Source organism: Corythoichthys intestinalis, chromosome 15 (genome assembly GCF_030265065.1).
Source record: "Corythoichthys intestinalis isolate RoL2023-P3 chromosome 15, ASM3026506v1, whole genome shotgun sequence".
NCBI lineage: Eukaryota > Metazoa > Chordata > Actinopteri > Syngnathiformes > Syngnathidae > Corythoichthys > Corythoichthys intestinalis.
Window position 1 is genome coordinate 6,009,966 of NC_080409.1, and position 24,667 is coordinate 6,034,632.

A 24,667-nucleotide genomic window follows, 5' to 3' on the forward strand; every position below is an offset into this window, starting at 1 on the left:
GAATCCTCAAACAAATCCCTCCTGAGACGATCCTGCCTGTCTTTTTTGCGGTACACCTTTCGTACTTTTTTAACAGAAATCCGGCATAAGATCGCTGCTTGCGTGTTTGTGAATAGCTCCTCTCGATGAGGGCGGCCCCCTACTTGAACGCAAGGCGCAGTGCATGACCGATCTGACCTTTCAATACCACTATGAAGCCATGGATTGAAATTTCAGACCTCTACCTATTTTCTAAGTGGGTGAACTTGCAAAATCACAAGGAGTGCAAATACTTCTGCTCCTCACTGTATGTTTTCCTAAGAACATATTTTGTTCTAGAGGTCGACCAATATGGATTTTTTAAATGCTGATGCTGATACCTTCAAAAATTTCAGCCGATTGCAGATATCCAAAGCCGATATAATTTTTAAAGTACGTCGGTTATGAAAGGCAACTAAAAAAAAAAATGCTTCAACAGCTTCAAATTTGCAATGATCACCTGAGACTTAAAGGATTAATTCGGTCTAGTGTTACCAAACCAACGAATGCAGCACTTCTTTTTATGATTATACACACTCCGCCAAAGGTGAACATTATTTTAAATAAACCCTAGGTCGACCAACACATCTGCCGGCTGATGAATAGACTTTTTTCCAAAATCGACCATCAGCCGATAAACACACACAAAACGAAAAGCCAATAAAACTGTATTTTGATCAGGCATCTGTGTGGGCAACTTTGGCCGCCACTCACTGACGGTAGGCCCCTGGAAGGACCCTGCAGCAGCTTGAAGGCAGGCTGCTACAGGAAGTTTCAGGCTTGCCTGTTTTGTAAATACTGTATTGTTTTTTTTTTTTAATCTTGCTTGAGAGAATTTGCAATGATGGTTTAGCACAGTGCTTCTCAATTTTCGGCCGATATACTGTTTTTTTCCGCAAAAGAAAATGAGGGGATTATTTTAATACTTTGTTTGCCATCGAACTTATTTTTGCTTTGGTTGCTGCTTCAGTTTCATTTTATAATGTTATATGTTGAGCAGGGGTCGCGTTAACCGAATATTTTCCGTCGTTGACCGGTTTTTTAAAACGGTGACGGAAAAAACTGAAGTCCATCCGTCATTTTGACAGGTTGCAATTCACACCCCAGACCACAGGGTGGCAAGTGAGCATATTAATTAGCTATTGTCTCTCTTGATGCATGACGTCATTGGCCTTACTTGGAAAAATGTCAAGGCAACTGAGTGTTTGCCTGGCACGGCCAGACTGTTCTCCCTGTATTTTTCAAACACTGAGAGAAAAGTCTGGGACACAGAGTGGGTACAAAATCAATCGACAAATCAGATTTGTTTATTTGCGTGACGTGTTCTTTACGAGCAACGTCACTCTTGCGCGCCGAAAGTCGTCTCTACAACAACACGGATAGCGAACGGGAGAGCCGAGAATATGTTCCAATCCGTGGTAAATTCAGTTTTAAATGAGCTAAAACACATCGACACGAGACATTGACAACAGTCTGTCTCGCGCTCGCCATGTTGAATAAACTCCGTTCTCCTCGTATGTTTACTTCCGCGCGCAAGTCCCTCGTCCTGCCCTCGTCGCTTTGCTAACGGCACGTCTGCCCGTCGCTGATTGGTGCACTCCGCTGTCTGTTTGCCTCTTGTTAAGCTTGTTCGGACAGAATATTAATTAAAAATGAATGAAAACTAAATACTATTGAATATGTCATTATTATCATTTTAAAAATGTAAGTGACGGGTAAAAATAGATTATGACCGGATTTTTATGACACTGTCAGTCAAAATGACAGACAACGAAAAAGTCTAGCGCAACCTCTGATGTTGAGCATAACTTTTTTTGAGACGTCAACAGATTCTCAAGTGTCTTTGCTCGTGTGTTCTTTCCAGGGACCTCATCGTACTCGCAGCATGGATACGCCTGGGAGTCCAAGCTTTACAGCCTGGAGCACGGCCACGAGCGGCCTACCGACAGGAAGAAGAAAAGCCTCGGCCTGGCTACCCTCAAACGGCGGTTCATTAAGCGAAAAAAATCCAGTCGCTCAGCAGATCACGCCCGGCAGATGCGCGAGCTGCTGTCCGGGTGGGATGTCCGTGACACTAACGCTCTGGTGGAGGAATACGAGGGTACGGCGGCCCTCAAGGAACTGAGCTTCCAGGCCAGCCTGGCACGCGCAGAGGCGCCCAGTTTGCCCCGTGATCTGGCTGCCCTTTACCAGCATAAGTACTGCACTGACGTAGACCTCATCTTCCATGGGACTTGCTTCCCAGCGCACCGGGCCATCCTGGCTGCTCGCTGCCCCTTCTTCAAGACTCTGCTGTCCTCATCTCCCGGATACGGCGCAGAGGTTCACATGGACATTGAGACGGCAGGCATTGACGTGCCCATGTTCTCAGCGCTCCTACACTACCTGTACACGGGGGAGTTCGGCGTGAGCAGCGCGGAGGATTCCCGGCTGCAGAATGTGGACGTCCTGGTACAGCTCAGTGAGGAGTTCGGAACGCCCAATTCTCTGGAAGCAGACATGAAAGGCTTGTTTGACTACATGTGCTACTATGATGCTCTATTGAGTTTTTCTTCAGACTTTGAAATGGTCGAGAGTTTCAATGCGGGAGCACCAGCCGCTGGCTCAGGTGGTGGCGGAGGACCGGGCACTCCAGAGGAGGACCTTCGATCTCATAAGGCCATTCTCTCCGCACGCTCCCCTTTCTTTAGAAACCTTTTGCAAAGGCGCATTCGAACCGGAGAGGAAATGACAGAGCGCACGCTGCAAACGCCGACCCGTATCGTGCTGGATGAGTCCATCATCCCTCGCAAATATGTGCAGGTGATTCTCCACTGCATGTACACGGATGCGGTGGAGCTGTCACTGGTTCTCCGCGGTAGCCCCTCTGCGGGCAGCCTCGGGGAGGTTCAAGCCTTAGTGTCAGGGGGCCGGGGGGCCAGCACGCGAACAGAAGAGGCCATGGAGCTCTACCATATCGCTTTATTCTTGGAGTTCAGTATGTTGGCTCAAGGTAAGTTATAATGATCCCATTAACCACACGTTATATCATGAAAAACAAAGAGTCTCTACTGTGGGTTGTTAGAAACTGTCAGAAACAAAATAATTTAGAAAGACGTGAATTGTTTCATCCATTTTCTCCACTGTATGCACTTATTGGTGTGTAGAACCGATAAGTCCAGGGTTTCCCCTTGGCTTTATTTAAGCTGTGGTAATCAATGTTCCCTCTAAGCGTCTCATGAACAATGAGACTTTTGTCTTTTTCATTTTAAGTGGGTCAAATCAATTATATTAAAAGTAAACAAAAATTGCTGCTGTAATTTCATTGTTTTAATAAGCCATGTAACTTACTATGATCCAAGGTTTTGCACAGGCGTGATACTGGTGTGTGGTCACAGCGTACACATCTGATGTTGCTCACAGTTGTCCTCTGTTTGCTCAGGGAGCTTGTGTGTCTGCTCAGACACATGAAAAATTAGAGGGAACGTGTGTGGTGGTGGAGGTGGGCTGCATCGGAGTCGGACAGCATGTCGCGGTGAAATTGTTTCACATCATGACAAATAACTTTTTTTTTTTTTTTTTAAACAACGTTTATTTTTTCCAAGAAGACCATAACAAAGATCTATTCGCAAAGTTTGCATCCTGCTTGCACTTGAGTTTGCTGGATTTAAAAAAAAAACAAAAAAAAAAACAATTTGAGGGATATTTCACAATGCAAATAAGAAATAGGTGGTCCATTTATAGTCAATGTAAGACATGCTACCAGATGGTCCCCCGGCAGTGGGTTCCTCAGTTCTGTCTTAACCTACTAAAGAATTTTAAAAATGAGATCTAGGAAAAGAAGACACACATGCATCTCTAACTTAGAGTGTACAGTTCTGTACATTGTACAGCTGATCAAATGTCTTACTCAGTTCATTGCAGAGAAATCTCTCTCATAGTTCACTGTTGAGGTGGTCACTGTCAATGCAATGGCCAACAGTTGGCTCAAGCAAGGGTCCAGTCCTCCCTATTCATCAGTCTGTGATGCCATCTTTGACATCATGCTGACCTGGTCAATATTCTGAAACACATAAAATTTATTAGAAAGGATGCAACAGTTTTATTGTATTCGGTACTATGCCAAACCGTTTGGTCCGCTGTGTGTGGGACAATACACTGATATGGACCGCGGGTTGTTGGTTCTGAAACATTTTTTTCTGCAACAAATTTGTCCGCTGTGTGTGCGTGCCAGTCCAGTGTCCTCAAACGGAGGCAGCCTGTTGCAAGAAAGCCCTCCCCGCGCGCTAATGTCCAATCACTTTTGCGGTTCCCCCCTTCACCCCCTTACACACAACAGAAGTGGGAAAACAAAATCCCTAGAGCGAGCAGTGGAGTTGACAGACCAAAGTTTCAAGAAGCACCGGTTTCATAAAATTCCTTGGTATGGAATAATTAATAATTTGTTGTCAAGTACAACAACAAGGGAGTAAAAAAAGTGAGCAGGAATTGTACTGTCTGGGACCGTTTTTTGAAACATGTCCCATATGTTAATGGAAACACGAGCAACATTAACTAGCATCTCCAGCGTCATGACCTGGATGTATCTCTTTCTGAACAAATAACAGCTGAGCAATTCGACGTAACAACAGTGAAAAAACAACTGTCTATCAAGAATGTTTTTCGACAGATCGGCACTGCTGGCCAAAAGTATTGGCGGCCACGAAATTCACAGGGACAGAATGGCAGGCGTGCCAATATTTTTGGCCAGCACTGTATGTTCCCGTTGAGGCGTGTCTCTGTATGTAGAGATGTATGTAAGTTGAGGTACCACTGTATTTAGAATAAAGAGGAAAAATGTGTTGCGCAAAGAAGTGGAGTAAGAGTAGTGTTTGTTCTTCACAGATCTACACAAGTAAAAGTAAAAAGTATGGTGTGGTAACTTAAGTCTACTCTTAGAAGTCCATTTTTCTCAAAAGGTTACTTAAGTGAATGAAAGGGAGTAAATGTAACGATTTACTACTCATTTCTGAACATAATACGTAAGTTTTAGTTAATAGTGAAGGAATCTGACCTTTTAGCCTGATTGCTGGAATCAAGCCAGCTGAACCGTCAGACCCGCGTTGGCGCAGCTCCAACGACCTGGGCCGGCAAAATTCCAAAACCCGGCCAAAAGGCCAAACTCCGCGTGTTCACCTTAGTCTTAACCCCTAGTACCCACTCCATTTTGAAAGCTGGAAAAAGGCTTCAAAGCACAAATGGACAATTTATTCAGGTCGACAGCGATCAAACGGCAAGGCAAAACAGAAACAGACTCGGGCGAGGAGGCAGACTCGTTCCAAGATCACCATATCACAAGTCAACAAAAAGTTTCCGAGAAAAATGACAACGATAAGTTAAACATTCAGTCTTTTTGAAGGCTCTCACGCTCACGGGGCGGGCTGTGGGCAGAAGAAGGGTGTGCTTGGGCGTTGTTTAGGATTATTGTCTGTTTGTGGATTGGACAGGAGGATTCTGGAGTCACTGTTGTCAGGCCAACAAGGGTGGTGAAATTTTGCCACCTTAGCTTCAAAGGGGCTCTTGGAGTCTTATCAGTCGTGTTATCAGTTGGATATCGGGCGTTCCTCGGTGTTCCATGTGTTGGGACAGGACGTCCCGCCATTTGTTCTGGACTGTCCGGGAGAACTGATTGCGAGAGTTTGTGGTGCAGACATGGGCTTGTAGATGTCTTGCCTCGTCAGCGTCAATCTTGCTCAGTCAGTTGCATGACGCACACGATGGACTTTCTTGATAAGAAGGTGTCATGTATCTTTTATACCCTATATTCTGCTTGTTTTCCTTAAACTATGGTGTAAGTGCTATTTATTTTATATTGGATATGTAAGAGTAATACAAACAGTCGATCAGTAAGTACAAGAAAAGATACTATTTCAATAGTCTACTACATCATGTAAAAATTGTCTTCCTACTTGGCTGTTTCCCATTTAGAAATGTAATTTGTGTGATTGTGACATATTTTATACAATGTACTGTATTTATTGCCTTATTTCAACTCCTGTCGTTTGTGCAAATGATATAGCAAAAGTACTACGGTTATTGTACAGCATCTACATGACATAGAGCTTTTTCATTTCAAAATTGGCAGCGGAGTGTGTGTAAGTAGTAGCTGCCTTTGACTGTGAGGACAATAACTTCTTACATAATGGACTCTACAAGTTAAATTATTAATTTCAGCAATATAAAAGCAGCACAGCACGTTAGCTCTGATGCATCAACTGAAAAGTCACAAATCTGTCAACTTCTGTCGTACAGTGGTCTAATGTAGACATACACAGTCAGCTGATCACACTCCCTGGAGATGTGTTGCCTGTGAACAAGCAAATGATGCCGTCCCCACAACTCCCCCAATTCAGAAGGTATTTTTCTCTCTCCTTCCTCTCCCACTGAGCTGCGCAGCACTAATCAGTTCCCATGAAACCTCAGTGAGGAATGTAGCAAGATAGTTGAGGTTCACCCAATGTCATCCTGTCCAAGTCGCCATCATTGTCTGCTCTGCAGTTTCCTGTTATTCCGATCTTGAAATCCCATTTTGCACGTCTTTCACAACAGCTCCGCATGCTGTAAGGTGTCATTTTAAAGACCAAGCTGTCTGTGACTGTACTATAAAATGAATGGTGGCAGCCAACCTGGGAAGTGTGGGATTCCTACTTTTTCCTCAGTTGCTTTCTTTAGATTCAGTGTCAGAATTATAACATTGCAGCGTGACAGCCTGGAATGGACTACATCCACTGTGCTATTACTTTACAAAGCTATTAAGAGCAATCAGAACTTTGACTGGATTGAGAGTTTAACGCGGGTCAGCACAATGTGCTGTACAAATTATACACTGCTGCAATACAAATCTTTCTGATGGATATGGAGAACTGTTATTTTGTTAGTGCAGACATCAGTCTTTCCAGTTTGAGCAAGTTGGTATAAAATGGCCGGCATCAGGACTATAGAGGATTATAGCCTAAACAACAACACAAAACTTGTCTATGAAACTCTTGCTGTCACTCCAAATCACAACCAAATAGGGATTTCCCGATCCGATCACGTGATTAGGAATCTGGTAGATCAGGCAAAGTTTCAGAGGATCAGAATCGGGTGAAAAGGATTGAGTATTTAATTTATGCTATGTATAATTAAACTTATCGTGCCGGCTAGAATTGCCAGTGTTTAGAGCCATTTGACATTTTACAGTACGTTACTGCCACCTTGTGGTCATAATAATAATTCACTGCACCCATGGTGTGACGCATTTTGGAACACATGCTCATTCAGTTTCACAATAAACAGTCTATCGGTCGCATTGACGCTGTTGAGTGCTCTGTTACATTTATGTCTTGGAAACTAGATGTCCAATTATTTTACATCTATACAAACATGTTAATATGCAGTATATGTGTGTTTATGGGGGAAAGCTATTTGAATGAAGTTTGTAAGTCCTGCTGTATGGAGCTAACCTATACTAATAGCTAGTAGCTCAAGTGAAGTGTGGTGCTTACGTGGTATTTGAATAACGGCGTGTTTTGTGCAGTTGTGTTGAACGCATGCATTAGCGCTGTGTCAAAAAATCGATTATTAGATGCATTGAGATTCGACATGTGACGATTTGATTACGATTTATAAATGTTCCAAAACGATGATTTTCCCTAATAACTTTATGACAGCCGCTAGTAGCGGAATGAAATTCAAGACACATCTGCCGCCCGGACACCTTTAATGGACCTACGCACAACGTTATGATGGATGCAGCTTTACTCCTGTTCAAAAGGCTCGAAAATAAATTGGTGTATGAGACAGGGAGGGACCCGGCGGTCACGATTTGGGTCCTGTTTTGTGCGCAAGTTAATTTTTGGAGCGAGAGGGGAAGAGCTATAGTTCGTTGCTCCTTGTCTTTCAGTTGTCCAGCGGTAGTTTCAAGTCATGTCATTTGAAAAGTGTCCTGTGTGTGTTGCTAAGTCCCGCGTGCGTCTATAAGAGGGGAGTACTCGGACCCTCTTGTACTGTTTAGTTTTCATTGTTGTTTTTGTTACTAGTTAGCGCGGAGCGCTATGCTAATTAGCGACTTCGCTAACATTTATTTTCATGTCAAGTTGTGCGTTGTTTGGTGGTGTACAAAAGTTATTCCATGTGCAGAACGTGTAAAACCATGTTTAAGTACAGCGGTAACGCTACAAACATGCAAAATAGTACAGAAAAATATGAAAACAAAGTATATTGGTTAAAAGAAGCCTTATTTCTAAAGACACTTTGTTTCTAGAAATTGTGGAATTCATTCCACCTGTGTAAATTTTATTGAGAGAAATAGGAACTGCCTTTAAACAACAAATGTTTTTGCACCTTCTTGTGAAAAAGAGCATCTAAATTTCAGCTGTGTGTTGTATTGGCATGTTAAGAAATAAGTACCGTATTTAAAATGGTTGTTTTTGAACTTTCTTGTTTTAAAAAAAAAAAAAAATGCGCATGTTGTATGGGCACGTTTCCATCGTTCCTGTTGAATCTTTACGATATTTTAAATAAATAATGTATATCTTTTTTTTTTGGCTACTTTATTAATTAGTAATGTATGATGCATCGATAATCGTAATCATCGTCAATACCATGATCATCGCTCAATAATGAAATCGTAATCGAATCGAATCATGGGGTGCCTAAGATGGCACACCCCGAGCATGCATGTTTCTTTGTTACAGTTTCACCAACTTAAACAAATTACTTCATATAAAAACAAGGAAAGACTGTCGCGTTATCCCTGTCGGGCAATGCGCAAGTAAACCTACTGTTTTGGGCAGTGCACTTACTGTATACATTTTTTATTTTGTAATTGCCATTGCTACAAGAAACAAAAATATATATCTTTTTATCCTGTGGGAAGAAGCAAACTGCGGTCAAGCCAGCGTACGTTCATGTTCCCGTGGTCAAATGAGTGGACTTTAAAATTGGCGCACCCTTGTGATCCAAGCAATACGCTAAATCATTCTGACTGAGCGGCAAGGCAGATGATGTCCGTGTGCTCGTGTTTTTCCCAACTCTAAATTATATAACGCCACCATTGTCATCATTTAAAAATGAAATAATAAAGTCGCTTGATCTTAAAATGGCTCTATCAACATGCGCGATACGTGCGCTGTCACGTCAGTACAATATTATGTGATTCCTCTTAGCAACGTGCGTTTTACTACACTTGTACACGTGTAGTAGGTTGAACACTCCAATTTTCATATTTGTGGCACTGTAAATTAGGCTTGCACAATATATTGTTTGAACATTGCCATCGCAATGTGCGCATGTGCAGCAGTCCCATCGCAATTTTTTTTTTTTCTTCTTTAATGTAAACTTTTGACTATCTTCATAAAAGCAGCAATTGTGCTGGAACATGGCTTCCTGGATCCCTGTTATACACACCAATCTTCATTGTTCACAGATAAACCCCCTTAGCCTGGATTGAACTGTATTATATGAATACTAGGGATGTCCCGATCGCACCAGAGTCTAAGTCCAAGTCACCTGATTGAGAATCTGCCGATACAGAGTCCCGTATAGTCCCGTCCCAATAGCGAGACAGTCTGGTGGAAAAATTCTTCTAGTTTTAATATCACCATATATATAGTGCTGGCCAAAAATATTGGCACCCCTGCAATTCCGTCAGATAATGCTCAATTTCTCCCAGAAAATGATTGCAATTACAAATACTATGGTAGTAATATCGTTAGCATTTATTTTGCTTGTAATGAAAAAACACAAAAGAAAATGATTTTTTTCCTTTTAAATCATGATCATTTTACACAAAACTCCAAAAACGGCCCAGACAAAAGTATTGGAACCCTCAGCCTAATACTTCGTAGCACATCCTTTAAACAAAATAACTGCGAACAACCGCTTCCGGTATCCATCAATGAGTTTCTTACAATGCTTTCCAGGAATTTTAGACCATTCTTCTTGAGACCATTCTTCTTTGGCCAACTGCTCCAGGTCTCTGAGATTTGAAGGATGCCTTCTCCAAACTGCCTTTTTCAGATCTCTCCACAGGTATTCTATGGGATTCAGGTCTGGACTCATTGCTGACCACTTTAGAAGTCTCCAGTGCTTTCTCTCAAACCATTTTCTACTGCTTTTTGAAGTGTGTTTTGTGTCATTGTCCTGCTGGAAGACCCATGACCTCTGAGGGAGACCCAGCTTTCTCACACTGGGCCCTACATCATGCTGCAAAATTTGTTGGTAGTCTTCAGACTTCATAATGCCATGCACACGGTCAAGCCATCCAGTGCCAGAGGAAGCAAAGCGACCCCAAAACATCAGAGAACCTCCACCATGTTTGACTGTGGGGACCGTGTTCTTTTCTTTGAAAGCCTCATTTTTTCCCCCTGTAAACTATATGTTGATGCCTTTTCCCAAAAAGCTCTACTTTTGTCTCATCTGACCAGAGAAAATTCTTCCAAAACGTTTTTGGCTTTCTCAGGTATGTTTTGGTTAACTCCAGCCTGGGTTTTTTGTCTCTGGGTCAGAAGTGGGGTTTTCCTGGCAATCCTACCATATAATCCCTTTTCATTCAGACGCCGATGGATACTAGGGGTTGACACTGTTGTACCGTCGGACTGCAGGACAGCTTGAACTTGTTTGGATGTTAGTGGAGGTTCTTTATCCACCATCCGCACAATCTTTCGTTGAAATCTTTCGTGAATTTTTCTTTTCCGTCCACATTTAGGGAGGTTAGCCACTGTGCCATGGGCTTTACACTTATTGATGACACTGCGCATGGTAGACACAGGAACATTCAGGTCTTTGGAGATGGACTTGTAGCCTTGACATTGCCAATGCTTCTTTACAATGTTGCTTCTCAAGTCCTCAGACAGTTCTTTGGTCTTCTTTTCTCCATGCTCAATCTGGTACACACAAGGACACAGGACAGAGGTTGAGTCAACTTTAATCCATTTTAACTGGATGCAAGCGTGATTTAGTTATTTCAACCACCTGTTATGTGTACCAGGTCAGTAATAGGTGCTGTTAATTACACAAATTAGAGAAGCATCACATGATTTTTCAAAGGGTGCCAATACTTTTGTGTGGCCCATTTTTGGAGTTTTGGGTAAAATGAATGATTTACTTTTTTTTCCCATTCTCTTTTGTGTTTTTTCATTGCAAGCAAAATAAATGAAGATATTACTAGGAAAGCATTTTTTAATTGCAATTATATTCTGGGAGAAATTGAACATTATCTGATTGATTTGCAGGAGTGCCAATACTTTTGGCCAGCACTGTATTGCAAGGTAGTTTTTTCCAATATCGTTCAGCCCGTACTGTAAATCTACAATTCTGACTATGCACTGGCCAAGGTTGGTGAATCTTAGTTGTGAAGTTTGACTACTGCCATACTCAAAATTATACATTTTTAATGTACTAATATTTGGAAAAATGAATTAAAAGTACTGCATTTGAACTTTAATTATTAACTGGGAAAATGAGGAATCACTGTATAGCAAGCTCAGACAACTGAAGACTTTTACACCAAACCCCGGGGATTTAATTTATTTTTAAGTACTGCCAGAAAATAACCTAATGATAAATGTCAGGCTGGCCAGTTGGCATAAAATAACATTTTAGGGCTTAGATCAGACTGAAGCAGTTGAAGGTTTCAATGACCACAAGGTCTCTTCAGGAGGCAGCAGAGGGGTCTATTTCAGGAGGTGAATGAGGAGGATACCCTCTCATCTGTCACACTGTCATCACCATCCCGTCCTCCTCAATGGCATCCAACTTCTGTCTGTGTCACCCATGAAGGTGATTTGGCAGCAGCTGAGTGCCATCGTCAGGCTTTATTTATCTTCCAGACATGTTTTTCATTTTCTCCTCACCTAGCCATTAAGTAATATTGAAAGCTTTATTAATTTTTCAAGTGCCGTGCAGAAAAGGTTGGTGCGGTTGTGTTCTGTACTTCCGTTTGGCGGTTGTGGTTGCAGCCTAGTTTACTGAACGTGGAATCCATTGAGTAATCTGGACACATGATTTAGATCTATCGGCTTGTTTACAAGCCGTCGATTGTGGTCTGCTTTTAAAAGTCATTTCAGTGGTTTTGTGCTCCATTTACATGAAGGATTGCATAACAACAAGATTTCAGCTAATGGAGTTGCTCAATTGCACAACAATTGTGTGCGGTTACCAACTGTGTAGAGTTAATATTGGCTATATAACATCAAATCTCAATTTTGAACGAGTAATAAAATGGCTGTCTTCTCAGATTGGAGTCTGCTGTGAATTTGAATGACCTAATAACGTGAAGCAGAGCTATTTGCTGCAAGTGTTTACATTTGTGCGTGTGCGGCCAAGGATGCACAGAGCTGAAAGACCGAAGAAAACAGACGCCAGAGAAGATTGTCAAAGACTGAGACACAGCTGGCAGGGAAACTAGAACAGTCATTTTAGTTTATAGCCGACCAAAAGGCAAAACGCCATTGCGTTTTGTTTCGACTTTCCCATCAATTCTGGGTTTTCCCCCTTCTCTCGCAGGCTCTTCCTGACTTTCTGGCGATATGAAGCGCCTAGGGTGTGACAACTCATCCATTCTTTGTCAGAGTTATAATCACTTATGCCTTTTTAGTTTGCATATAATGTTGGCTTTTCTTATTTTTAGCCATGATGCAGAATGTTTTTGTGTGATATAACATGTAGAAAAGCTGGTTTGTGGCGTGAGGAGAATCAAATAATTGTAAAGAATAATGTATTTCTCGTAGACTTCATAACATATTGACATGACACGGGAAACGGGGCCGATTTGTCGGGTGCCTATTTTTAAAAAAATTCAATTCAAATATTTTCAAAACCAAAGCTGCTAACGACCTAAAACCAAAACAGGCCCCTACCTTAGCCGTATATGAGTCTCCATGAGCAGCGGCATCCAAATATTCAAAGTCGTTCCCTTATAAAATCCCACTTAGTTATTTTTTATATAAGTATATAACTTAAAATGGCAAAAAAGTCTCAGATTTGACAGTAGATGCACAGAAATCACCAAATGCAGAGATAATCACTTATATTTTCAGGATTAATAGCGTTATTTAACATATCATATAGGTTTTTGATCAAAATAGCTACTTGGTTTTTATTTACTGCAAGTTTTCAAAAGCTAATAAATCATTTTAACATCAGAAACTTTTTCTGACGGAAAAATATGTAAACAGATTATTAATCAATTCTATATTCAATAACTTATTATAGAATAGAATAGCCCTTTATTATCATTATATATTATATACTGTTGGCAAAAGAGGCTCGCGGCCGCCTGAGGTAGACAGAGCTTTTCTGGTGAAAATTCTTGTGAATAAATGCTTAAATCCCTGAATTCTTCATAGATATGGGCGTAAAACAGTCTCGATTCTTGGTTAAAAGCAAAGAAACCGTGCAGTTAGTGTTTATTTTACGTATATATGTCGATGTACAATACTACTCTGTAAGCAAATGAGGCTAGCGGCTGCCTGACGTAAACAGCTTTTCTGGCGGAAATTCTTGTGAGTAAATGCTTAAATCCCTGAATTCTTTACAGATATGGACGTAAAACCATCTCAATTCTTGGTTAGAAGCAAAGAAACCGTGCGGTTTATTTTATTTTACGTAAATATGTCGAAGTACAATGCTACTCTGTTTGCGAATGAGGCTAGCAGCCGCCTGACGTAAACAGCTTTTTTGGTGAAAAAATGCTTAAATCCCTGAATTCTTTACAGATATGGACATAAAACACTCGATTCTTGGTTAGAAGCAAAAAAAAAAAAAAAAAAACGTGCAGGTGGCAATATTTACACGAAATAAATGCTAACTATGAGGCTAGTCAGTTACGAAAATTAGCCGCCTCGATGTGTCAAAGAAGCAAATTCCTGCAAATAAATGCTTCAATCACTGAATTCTTTGTAGCTGTGGACGTAAAACTGTCTCGATTCTTTTTTGAAAAAGCAAAAAAACGGGCGGTTACGCATCTATTTTACGTATATATGTCGAAGAATTGACGCCAATGCCATAGCGGCTCCCATTCTCCCATTGATTTTTTTTCCACAAGGTTTCAAAATGCATGCATGGTACAAAGAATATAATATTTACCTTGAATCCTCGAACAAATCACTCCTGAGAGAATCCTTCCCGTTTGTATGCAGTACAGCTTTCGTAGTTCTTCAAAATCCAAGCTTGAATCCAGCTTAGACATGAGCGTGTGCCGTCTTCGCCTAAATGAAGCTCGGCCCCCTCTGATAAGGCGTGACGCAAAGAATGACGAAGTGTCACGTCAAAAGGGAATGAAGTCTATGGTATTTCTTAACATATATCTTTGATACTTTCTTTTTACCTCAGGGAACCCCTTCTTTGATTGCTTGCCAAGTTTCAAACGACATCTCTTGCCCTAACAACTCAAATAGTGCAAATGGAACATTATACTTAGGTCTCCAGACAGCTATTAAATGAGGGCATTTTACCCCTGGAATTTGACACGTTTTTCATTTACTTGCAGCTGTACAAGTAGGACTTTTGCAGATTGTTTCCCAAACATTATTATTCCTGAATTTGTGTCTTGCTGACAAACTTCTACTCCACACTTAAGCCTAATTGTTGCCTGCAATGCGCAAATATGGTGCTAAAGCATTGCGTTTATCAGTAATACAGGGAGTCCCCAGGTTCCAACGTACCCGACTTACATGATTTCGACTTTACAACTTAACTTCCAGCCACAGCTTTAGCTGCCAGCGCACCTGCAATTCTGTCAGATAATGCTCAAATTTCCCCCCAGAAAATGATTGCAATTACAAATGCGTTGGTAGTAATATCTTCATTATTTTGCTTGCAATGAAAAAACACAAACGAGGATGGAGAAAAAAAAAATGTAAATCATTATTAGAGGCGTGCAAAATTTCTGATTCTTAGATTGTTCGCGATTTGGCCGTGGAAGATTGGAGAACGAGTCACAAACATCCAAATTCCGATTACTGAATTATACCAGGTAAAGCGGAAATAAAACACAGTCAGCGCGGTCTTCAGGACGCAATGAGGAATGGACCGAGAGTAAATATCATGTTCAACTCATGCCGCTAGATATTGAAAAAAAAAAAAAAAAAAAAAAACAATACCTGACTGCGGCCGTTAGCCGCTACAAACAGCGCCCAGTTGCTAGTTGCTACAAACATACGACTATGGTAGATATCACATATATCCAGAACTAGATGTGAAATGACAGACGACGGCCGCGTTGGATCATATACCAAGAACTAGATGCGAAATGATACTTTCCCGCGCTAGTAAACAGGCGCCATCTTAAAGCGGTAGACTTCTCTAGAAGGCTCTGTTGTAGCGAACCTAATTACTTTTTATCTCAAAAAAAAAAAAAAAAAACGGCAAAATCTTGACTTGAATCTATCTTTAAATGATGACACGGTTTTAAAACTTTGACATCAAAATTGGACAGAAGGGAAATTATGGAATAACGGGAGCAATTTTAACAACTTTAACGGTTGATTCACAACATTAAATTAATTAGATGTAGTTAAAAGCTGCCGATAAAGATTTTATTTACTGTTTTTAATGGTTAACTTGATACTGAAATAGTAGTTTGTTTAGCCTGAGAGGATTTTTTAACAATTTTGGGACTAGTGTACAAAAAATAAAATAAAAAGGGGGGGCGGGGGGGTTGTGGTGCATCAATAATCAATTTATAATTGAATCGGAGCCTCTGAATCGTAATCGTAATGGAATCGTTAGGTGCCCAAAGATTCCCACCTCTAATCATTATCCTTTTACACAAAACACCAAAAATGTTCCTGCCAAAAGTATTGGCACCCTTTGGGAAAAATCATGTGATACTTCTCTAATTTGTGTAATTAACAACACCTGTTACTTACCTGTTGCACATAACAGGTGGTGGCAATCACTAAATCACACTTGCAGCCAGTTAAAATGGATTACAGTTGAACTTGACTCCACCTTTGTCCTTGTGTGTACCACGTTGAGCATGGAGAAAAGAAAGAAGACCAAAGAACTATCTGAGGACTTGAGAAGCAAAATTGTGAGGAAGCATGTGCAATCACAACAAAGACCTGAAGACCCAAAACTTACCTGAGAAAGCCAAAAACATTTTGGAAGAATGTTCTCTGGTCAGATGAGACAAAAGTAGAGCTTTTGGGGAAAAGGCATCAAAATAGTTTACAGGGAAAAAACGAGGCTTTCAAAGAAAAGAACGCTGTCCCCACAGTCAATCGTGGTGGAGGTTTCCTGATGTTTCGGGTTGATTTACTGCCTCTGGTACTGGACTGCTTGACTGTGTGCATGGCATTATGAAGTCTGAAGACTACTAACAAATTTTGCAGCATAATGTGGGGTCCAGTGTGAGAAAGCTGTCTCTACCTCAGAGGTCATGGGTCTTCCAGCAGGACAATGACACACAAAACACACTTCGTAAAGCACTAGAAAACTGTTTGAGAGAAAGCACTTGAGACTACTACATTTGCCAGCAATGAGTCCGGACCTGAATCCCATAAAAAACCTGTGGAGAGGTCTGAAAATGGAAGTTTGGAGAAGGCACTTTTCAAATCTCTTTGGCCAGTACTGTACTTATATGGGGTTAAACTGTGAAACTTTGCATGTCGACTTACAGTGTGCGGCTGTGCGCCCCTCTTCTGCTTGCGCCCCTAAAATTTTAAGTTAGGGGTCACTGTGCTCCGACTAAAACAAATGTTAGTCTGGAGCCCTGATGCATGAGAAGTACATTTTTGGCAGTAAAATAGAACCAACTATTTTAGTATTGAATCATTTTTTCCCCCCTAACTTTCTTTTTAATTCAACAAAGATCGACCAGATCCATCAGTCACTCTTTTATTCAAATTCTTATTGACTCTGTTTTTGTCCGTTAACCTCCTTTTTTTTGGTTTGCTTATTACAATGTGTTCCATTTTTAGAACTTGTTAAAATGTCCCAGAATCCCCCAGTGTTTTTTGCAATGCATGTTTAATCCATGCACACTCATGTGTGCACATTTTCAAAGAGTGTACATCGTATTTACACAGGCACCATGTTTATTCTTCACGTTTAAATGGAGGGGGAAAAAACACATCAAGCTTTCAAGGCATTTCTGTGAGTCGGCGTGTTGTCGAGTTAAAACGCTGCCTGCTGTTCTGGTATGTGCTCTGATTTAAGAAACGTGGTGAGGAGGATGTGGAGGTTAGTTGAAAGAGACTCCCTGGGTGCATGAATGTGACTGCCGGTGGAAATACAAACGTGTGCCTTTTGAGTAGCTGTAATATTTTACCTGATCGGGTGAAGGTTGATGTCAAAATCCATCTCACCGACTTTTGTTCCTTTCACCCAGGTTGTGAGGACATTATCGTGGAAAGTTTGTCCCTTGACTCGCTCGTACCGATCCTCAAATGGAGCTCGCAGCCTTACGGCTCCAAGTGGGTACACAGGCAGGCCATGCACTTCCTCTGTGAGGAGTTCAGTCAAGTTGTCACCTCAGATGTTCTTTATGAGCTCGGCAAGGAGCACCTTCTCAGCGCAATCCAGTCAGACTACCTACAGGTAAGCAAACACAACCACGCCAGAGCTGCCTTTTAGAGCTGCCTCAATCTCCAGCTAATACAACCGTTGGCAAAAAGTATGGAATCACCAGTCTCGGACGAGCACTCACTCAGACATTTTATTTTGTAGAACAAACTCAGAAAAAAAATCTTGAAAAAATAATGAATTAGTTCAAAAGTGCAACGCTGTAGCATTCAGAAACACAAGAAGAAATGGATAAAAACATTGTGGTGGTCAGTAAATGTTACTTTTATAGAGGAAGTGCAGGGAAATATAGAATCACTCCATTCTGAAGAAAAAATATGGAATCACTCCATTTTTTCCATATGTTTGTCATTTTCCAAGATGACAATGCATCATGCCACAGAGCTAAAACTGTTAAAGCATTCCTTGGAGAAAAACTCATCCAGTCGATGTCATGGCCTGCAAATAGCCCAGATCTCAACCCTATTGAAAACCTGTGGTGGAAATTGAAAGAAATGGTCCACAGCAAGGCTCCGACCTGCAAGGATGATCTGGGAACTGCAATCAAAGAGAGTTGGCACCAAATTGATGAAGAATACTCATCGCGTACATGCCTCAGAGACTGCAAGCTGTCATAAAAGCCCTAGGTGGTGCAACTAAATACTAGAGATGTGTTTTGATTAGGGTTGTTCCGATCATGTGTTTTTTTGCTCCCTATCCGATCCCGATCGTTTTAGTTTGAGTATCTGCCGATCCCAATATTTCCCGATCCGATTGCTTTTTTTTTTTTTTTTTTAATCCCTATTCAATTCCAATTAGGCCTGAACGATATTGGAAAAAACTATTGTTGCGATTTTTTTTAGGTGTGCAATATATTGCGATATTATATTGCGATAGTAAAAAAAAAAAAAAAAAAAAAAAAAAAAAAAAAAATTTTAAAGAAATATTCACTAGATGACTTGAATAGCTGTTTGGAAATACTTTGCATGACACACCGTGACCACAGTGTATTCATATAATACCGTTTCATTTGTGAATGATTAAGATTGCTGTATTATTATGAAGGGATCCAGGAAGCCATGTCTGCACAAAATAGATAATTTCTTGAACACAATATTTGACACTTCAACAGCAGCAAATACATTAAATGACAAATAAAAGAGCAGGTGCATTCGTCCCCTGAGTTTTTGACAAAATATAACAATAAATAACAACTTCGGTAAAATAACAACAAAGTTGTAAACATATTTGAACAAAAATATTAAATATGACAAATAAGAGTTGTTCACAAACTATAACAATAAATAAGAACCTCAGTAAAACAATAAAGTTGTCAACATATTTGAACTTAAATATTAAATCTGTCAAATAAAAGTGCAAGTGCATTAGTCCCCTGAGTTGTTCACACAAAATATAACAATATAGAACTGCAAAACTGCAACAAAGTTGTAAAAATATTTAAAAAATATTAAGTATCAAAACTTTATGTGCAGCTGTACTATAGTTATTTGAAAAATACGATTTACAGTTAATTTAAATATAAAAGAAACAGAAACTCAATTGAACTTGTAAATAATTGAACTGAATAACAGCAAATAACTGATGAATAACAGAGCCATTTTAACTCCCAAATTTATGTATTTGTCTGCATATCGTCCACCTTCCTTGCTCAGCAATTCTCAACTGGGTCTCATAGGTTTTTGGCCAAGACTACTAGTTTATCCACCATTGCAGGCTTGAGACAACAACGTTGGCACGTAACAATGTTCCCACCTGTACTAAAAAGCCTCTGATGGGAAGCTCGTAGCAGGAATGCATAGATACCTGCGTTTTAAATGGTCCCACATGTTCGACGGATTACTTCTTGTTGAGGCAACCATGGCGAGGCACTGTCAACAGGGCTGTTTTTTGTTCCTTATATTCTTGTCGATAGCCAAAATACTTCCAAAACTCCTTTTGGAGACAGTCTTCCCTATTCAACGTGCTGCTTGATTGCTTGCTTTCACTTTGAAAACGGCCCCTCCTCCCTCCGCTCTGCTGTTCGGCCCCTCCTCCCTCCACTCTGCTCTAGCAGGGGAGGGGGAGGAGCCGATGACTGCGAGCTGGAGAGAATGAGAGACTGCACTCTCTTTCTCGCTCCTTGCTCAAAACAAACGTTTGTGGATTTAAAAAAATGAAATGAAAAAACTATCGCACGTCCTTGCGATGGGACTATTGCGCATGCGCACATCGCGATGGCGATGTTTAAACGATATATCGTTCAGGCCTAATTCCAATCATTCCCGATAATTTTTCCCAATCATATACATTTTGGCAATGTATTAAGAAAAAAATGAATAAAACTCCGACGAATATATACATTCAACATACAGTACATAAGTACTGTATTTGTTTATTATGACAATAAATCCTCAAGATGGCATTTACATTATTAACATTCTTTTTGTGAGAGGGATCCACGGATAGAAAGACTTGTAATTCTTAAAGGATAAATGTGACTTTGTATATTGTGACTAAATATTGCCATCTAGTGTATTTGTTGAGCTTTCAGTAAATGATACTGTAGCCATTTAACTGTTCTGCCCAAATGCATGATGGGAAGTGCAACCATGACTGTGCGTTGTGGCACCAATTGATATATCTTCTCTGTGTTGGGAAATAACATAGGGTGTTAAGAAAAAGATCAACTACTACCTTTCTTCCCCACATTGCTTCCCACAATATTTCAAATTGTTGAGAGAGGGATTTTAAGGCTTTAGCCAATTACAAAAAGGCTCCAAAGACTGCTAAAATTCACTCTACTCATTTTACGCTGCCTTGTAGCTCTATATATAGGTTAAACGGTGCCATTATAAATTGAACGCGACAATGCGTGAGTGGGTCGTGCAGCGCATGCGTTAATTACGGTATTTTAACGTGATTAATTTAATAAAAAATTATTACCACCGTTAACACGATAAATTTGATAGCCCTACTTTAAGCCAAAACTAAAGACTCTGGATGAGTGTAAGACATTTTGTCTGTAACGTTAAATACAATTAGAAAGCGATTTAATTAAAATATATATATATATATATATATATATTAAAAAAAGGCATGTCCGATATTTTTTTGCCGATTCCGATACTGTGAAAATGACTTGATCGGACCCGATCGATCAGGACATCTTTAGTTTTGATTGTTATTTCTTTGTTTGTTTCTCATGATTCCATATATTTTTCCTCAGAATGGAGTGATTCAATATTTATTTCCCTGCACTTGCTCTATAGAAGTAACATTTACTGACTACAACAATGTTTTTTAGTTATTTCTTTTAGTGTTTCTGAATGCTAAAGAGTTGCGTTTTTGAACTAATTCATTATTTTTTTAAGCTCTTTAGCCGAGTTTGTTTTACATAATAAAATGTCTGAATGCTCGTCCGAGACTGGTGATTCCATACTTTTTGCTAGGGGTTGTATATATAAATAAATAGTCTATAAATGAATAAGAATTTAGTTATTTCTTTTAGTGTTTCTGAATGCTAAAGAGTTGCGTTTTTGAACTAATTCATTATTTTTTTAAGCTCTTTAGCCGAGTTTGTTTTACATAATAAAATGTCTGAATGCTCGTCCGAGACTGGTGATTCCATACTTTTTGCTAGGGGTTGTATATATAAATAAATAGTCTATAAATGAATAAGAATTCTGTTGTTGTCAATGGGTTAAATACCTCCTAGAGTTTAGTGCTGCATTCTCAAAGCAAAATAGCTTATGGGCTGTCATCAGATCTGCCAAGCTTCTCAGGCTTCTGGCCAGACAGTTGAGGTGAAATGTTGTAATCCTAAAAGCAAGACTTGCACCATGCTGGAACACTGTCCAAACATGTTACACTGTCACCTTATACCCATTTGGCAGCTTGTCCCCCCCTGACAATATCTGACCTCCTTGTCCTGATAATTATGTTGTCTCCCCGCACACATCCTCTTCCTCCCCTCCCTTCATCTCATTTGCAGGCCAGTGAGCAGGACATTCTCAAGTATGTTGTTAAGTGGGGTGAGCAGCAGCTTATTAAGAGGATGGCAGACAGGGGTAAGATAATACACTCTATAATTATCCTCTAAGCACAGCCCCCAATGATTCTGAGGACATTTTACACTTACTATAAAGCTTTCAAAATATATTTAACAGCATATCAAACACTGGGCAACATTCAAAGTGGAGCAGCGCTTTGCTGAACAATTGTTATCCATGACATCATTGTGTTGTTGCCATTTTTTTTTCTTGGATTTAGAAAATGTCTGATCCTCTTTTAGCTATGGTGATCCTTGATAAGCACAACAAATGACAAATTGATCTGGAGAGATTTGACCGCCAAATAGTGTGAGACTGATGAATTTTAATTTCTACTCATCTTGATCAGTTGAAGATACAAGTAAAAATTCGACACTTTTTTGTTGTTTGAGATTTCAGTAATTATAATCATTTGAGCTGTTTTACTACAATGTATGCCATACTTATTGTTATATATAAGGCGGAAAACACTCAGGTGACTTGAAGTTCCGCTCTGAGACCTCCAATTTGGCCAAATTTCAAAATTGTCCCATATGCATGTGTGATACATCATTGGAAAGCATAAAATCTCAATTTTCTAGGGGAAGAAATTTTTTGAACAGGAGGGCATTTACAAAAAAAAAACAAAAAAAAAAAAAACTAAACAGCAAAACCCTAACTGGAGGTGAGAGCATGAGAGCAGAATTAAAGACACCATTATTTTAACGAGATATTACCGCGTACCTACCTCTTTTCGATCCCAAAACTGCATGTACAGTAGAATGTATCACAAAGTGTCAAGACACAGCTGTGAATGGCCACAGCCGGATTTTTGGGGGATTTTATGGGTGAAACGTGGTCATATAACAATGGTCGCGATGCAGAAATCGCAGACATCAAGGAGTGGTCGAGATTTTCATTTTCATATATTTACCCTTTTAAACGATTTTTTTTTTTTTTTTCAATTTTTCTTTGTTTGGATCGATTATTTATCATTTAAAATACTGGGGAAAATGCGACAGTAACGAAAAAAATACAATTAAGCGATAGGTATGAGGTAGATATCCGTGACTTTCTAACAGACGCTAATTTTTTCATTGTGACGTAATTTGTTTAAAACTTTTAAATATGCTAGTGAATAATTTTTTAAAGTTGTTTTGTTTTTTAAACGATATATTAGACATTGATTAATGATTCTAAGCTAAAAATGACAGACATTTTGAGTAATAAATATAATTACCTTGTTTTTATGGCTGGGTTGAAACAAAAGCGGTTGCGCGACGTCTGTAAACGGGGGTTTCCAGGAAAAAACGGACAAATTAATATACACTAGTATAATATATATGGTGGAAAACACTCAGGTGACTTGAAGTTCCGCTCTGAGACCCCCAACTTGCCCAAATTTCAAAATTGTCCGAAATGAAAGTGTGATACATCCTCGGAAAGCTTAAAATCTCAATTTTCGGGGGGGTGGGGGGAGATTTTGAACAGGAGGGCATTTAAAAAAAAAAAAAAAAAAAAAAAAAAAGAGTAAATGAAACCCCTAAACCTTAACTCGAGGTGAGAGCATGAGAGAGCATAATTAAAGACACCATGATTTTAATGAGAAATTATACCGTACTAACCTTGCTTCCATCCAAAAACTTGTCCTGTTTCACTGCCGGACTTTTGGGGGACTTTATAGACCCTACCCACGTGACGTCACAACTCCGCCCTCCTGACTGGTGCCGCCCAATTGTCCGTCAACACATCGTGTATACCTGTTACGGCTACGTACATTCCTCCTATTTACGGCGTGTTTTTCTGCTCGTTAACATTAATAATCAAAATGGTGAAGGCGTGTGTGGCGGTCGGTTGCAATAACAGAGAAGATAGACGGAGAGACTTGAGGTTCTACCGGAATCCGAGAGACCCGGAGAGGAGAGAGCGAGATGGGCTGCTGCAATTCGACGAGAAAACTGGGCTCCAAACGATTACCACAGATTATGTAGTAGTCATTTTATATCTGGTAAGATGCATTTAATATATATTTAGAGGGTTTTGGGCTGACAACCACAATTAAGATCATTGCTAGGCTAATCGCCGACAACATACACGTATGTATGTAGTGAGAGTGCTATCGCTAAACCATATAAACATTAAAAGCCCTAGCTCCATTGACAAATGACATGAAATACATTAGACTTGACAGTGGATGTTAACAAGAACAAAAGATTTTGAATTGAAAATTTCATAACTCACCTTTCCAAGCACAAGATAGATTCCTGCCGAATTTTTGTGGACGAGGCCCTGTTTCACCGAACCAGCAACAAAGTATTTATAAGCCTCCGAGCTCTTAAAGTTTTTCAAACTTTCGTGAGAATAGGCTGATTTTGTGTGGACAAGATAGTTGTAAATATCAGGGTAGCAAGCAGATGTCAGGCAAATACGGTGAAGACAGGGGGTCGAAAAACATCGATTTAGGCATCAAATATGGATCTGGCGAACGGATAAACTGAAGCTTTTCCACATAACGCCTTTTATGCAACGCATCCAGTGAGTTTACGGCATCCGAAAGCACCGGGTCTTCCATGAAATGCATTATAAATTGCTCGATCAATTGAGACCATTGATAATACAGACACAAAATGACGGACAAGGGGGCGGAACAATACAGCGATCACGTGATTTTGTGACGTCGGTGGGTAGGGTCTATAGGTGAAGCACGGGAATACAACAAGGGTCGCAATGCAGAAATTGCAGACATCAAGAAGTCGTTGAGATTTTCTTTATCAAACGGTTATCCTTTTAAACTTGTTTTTTTCTCTCCAATATTTCTTTTTTTGGATCGATTATTTATCTTTTAAAATATCAGGGAAAATGTGACCGTAACAAAAAATACAATTAAGTGATAGTTATGAGGTAGATATGTGTGACCTATTCACAGACAGTATTTTTTTTAAATTGTGACTTAATTTGTTTAAAGTTTAAAATATGCGAGTGAATAATTTTATAAAGTCTTTTTTTTTTAACTAAATATTAGACAGCAATTAATAATTCTAAGCTAAAAATAAGAGACATTTTGAATAATATAATTCTTTTTATGGCTGGGTTGAAACAATACCGATTGCGCA

General features: G+C 39.8%; 1 protein-coding gene across 3 annotated transcripts in view; it reads left to right on the forward strand.

Moving 5' to 3' along the window:
* Positions 1-24,667, forward strand: part of btbd7 (BTB (POZ) domain containing 7) — an 89,192-nt gene that overhangs the window by 46,254 nt on the left and 18,271 nt on the right. For all 3 annotated transcript variants that reach the window (XM_057858743.1, XM_057858745.1, XM_057858744.1), the window contains 3 exons: positions 1,883-3,010; positions 17,354-17,562; positions 21,518-21,593. In XM_057858743.1, the coding sequence (XP_057714726.1) occupies positions 1,883-3,010; positions 17,354-17,562; positions 21,518-21,593 (1,413 nt within the window). The remainder of the gene's footprint in view (positions 1-1,882; positions 3,011-17,353; positions 17,563-21,517; positions 21,594-24,667) is intronic.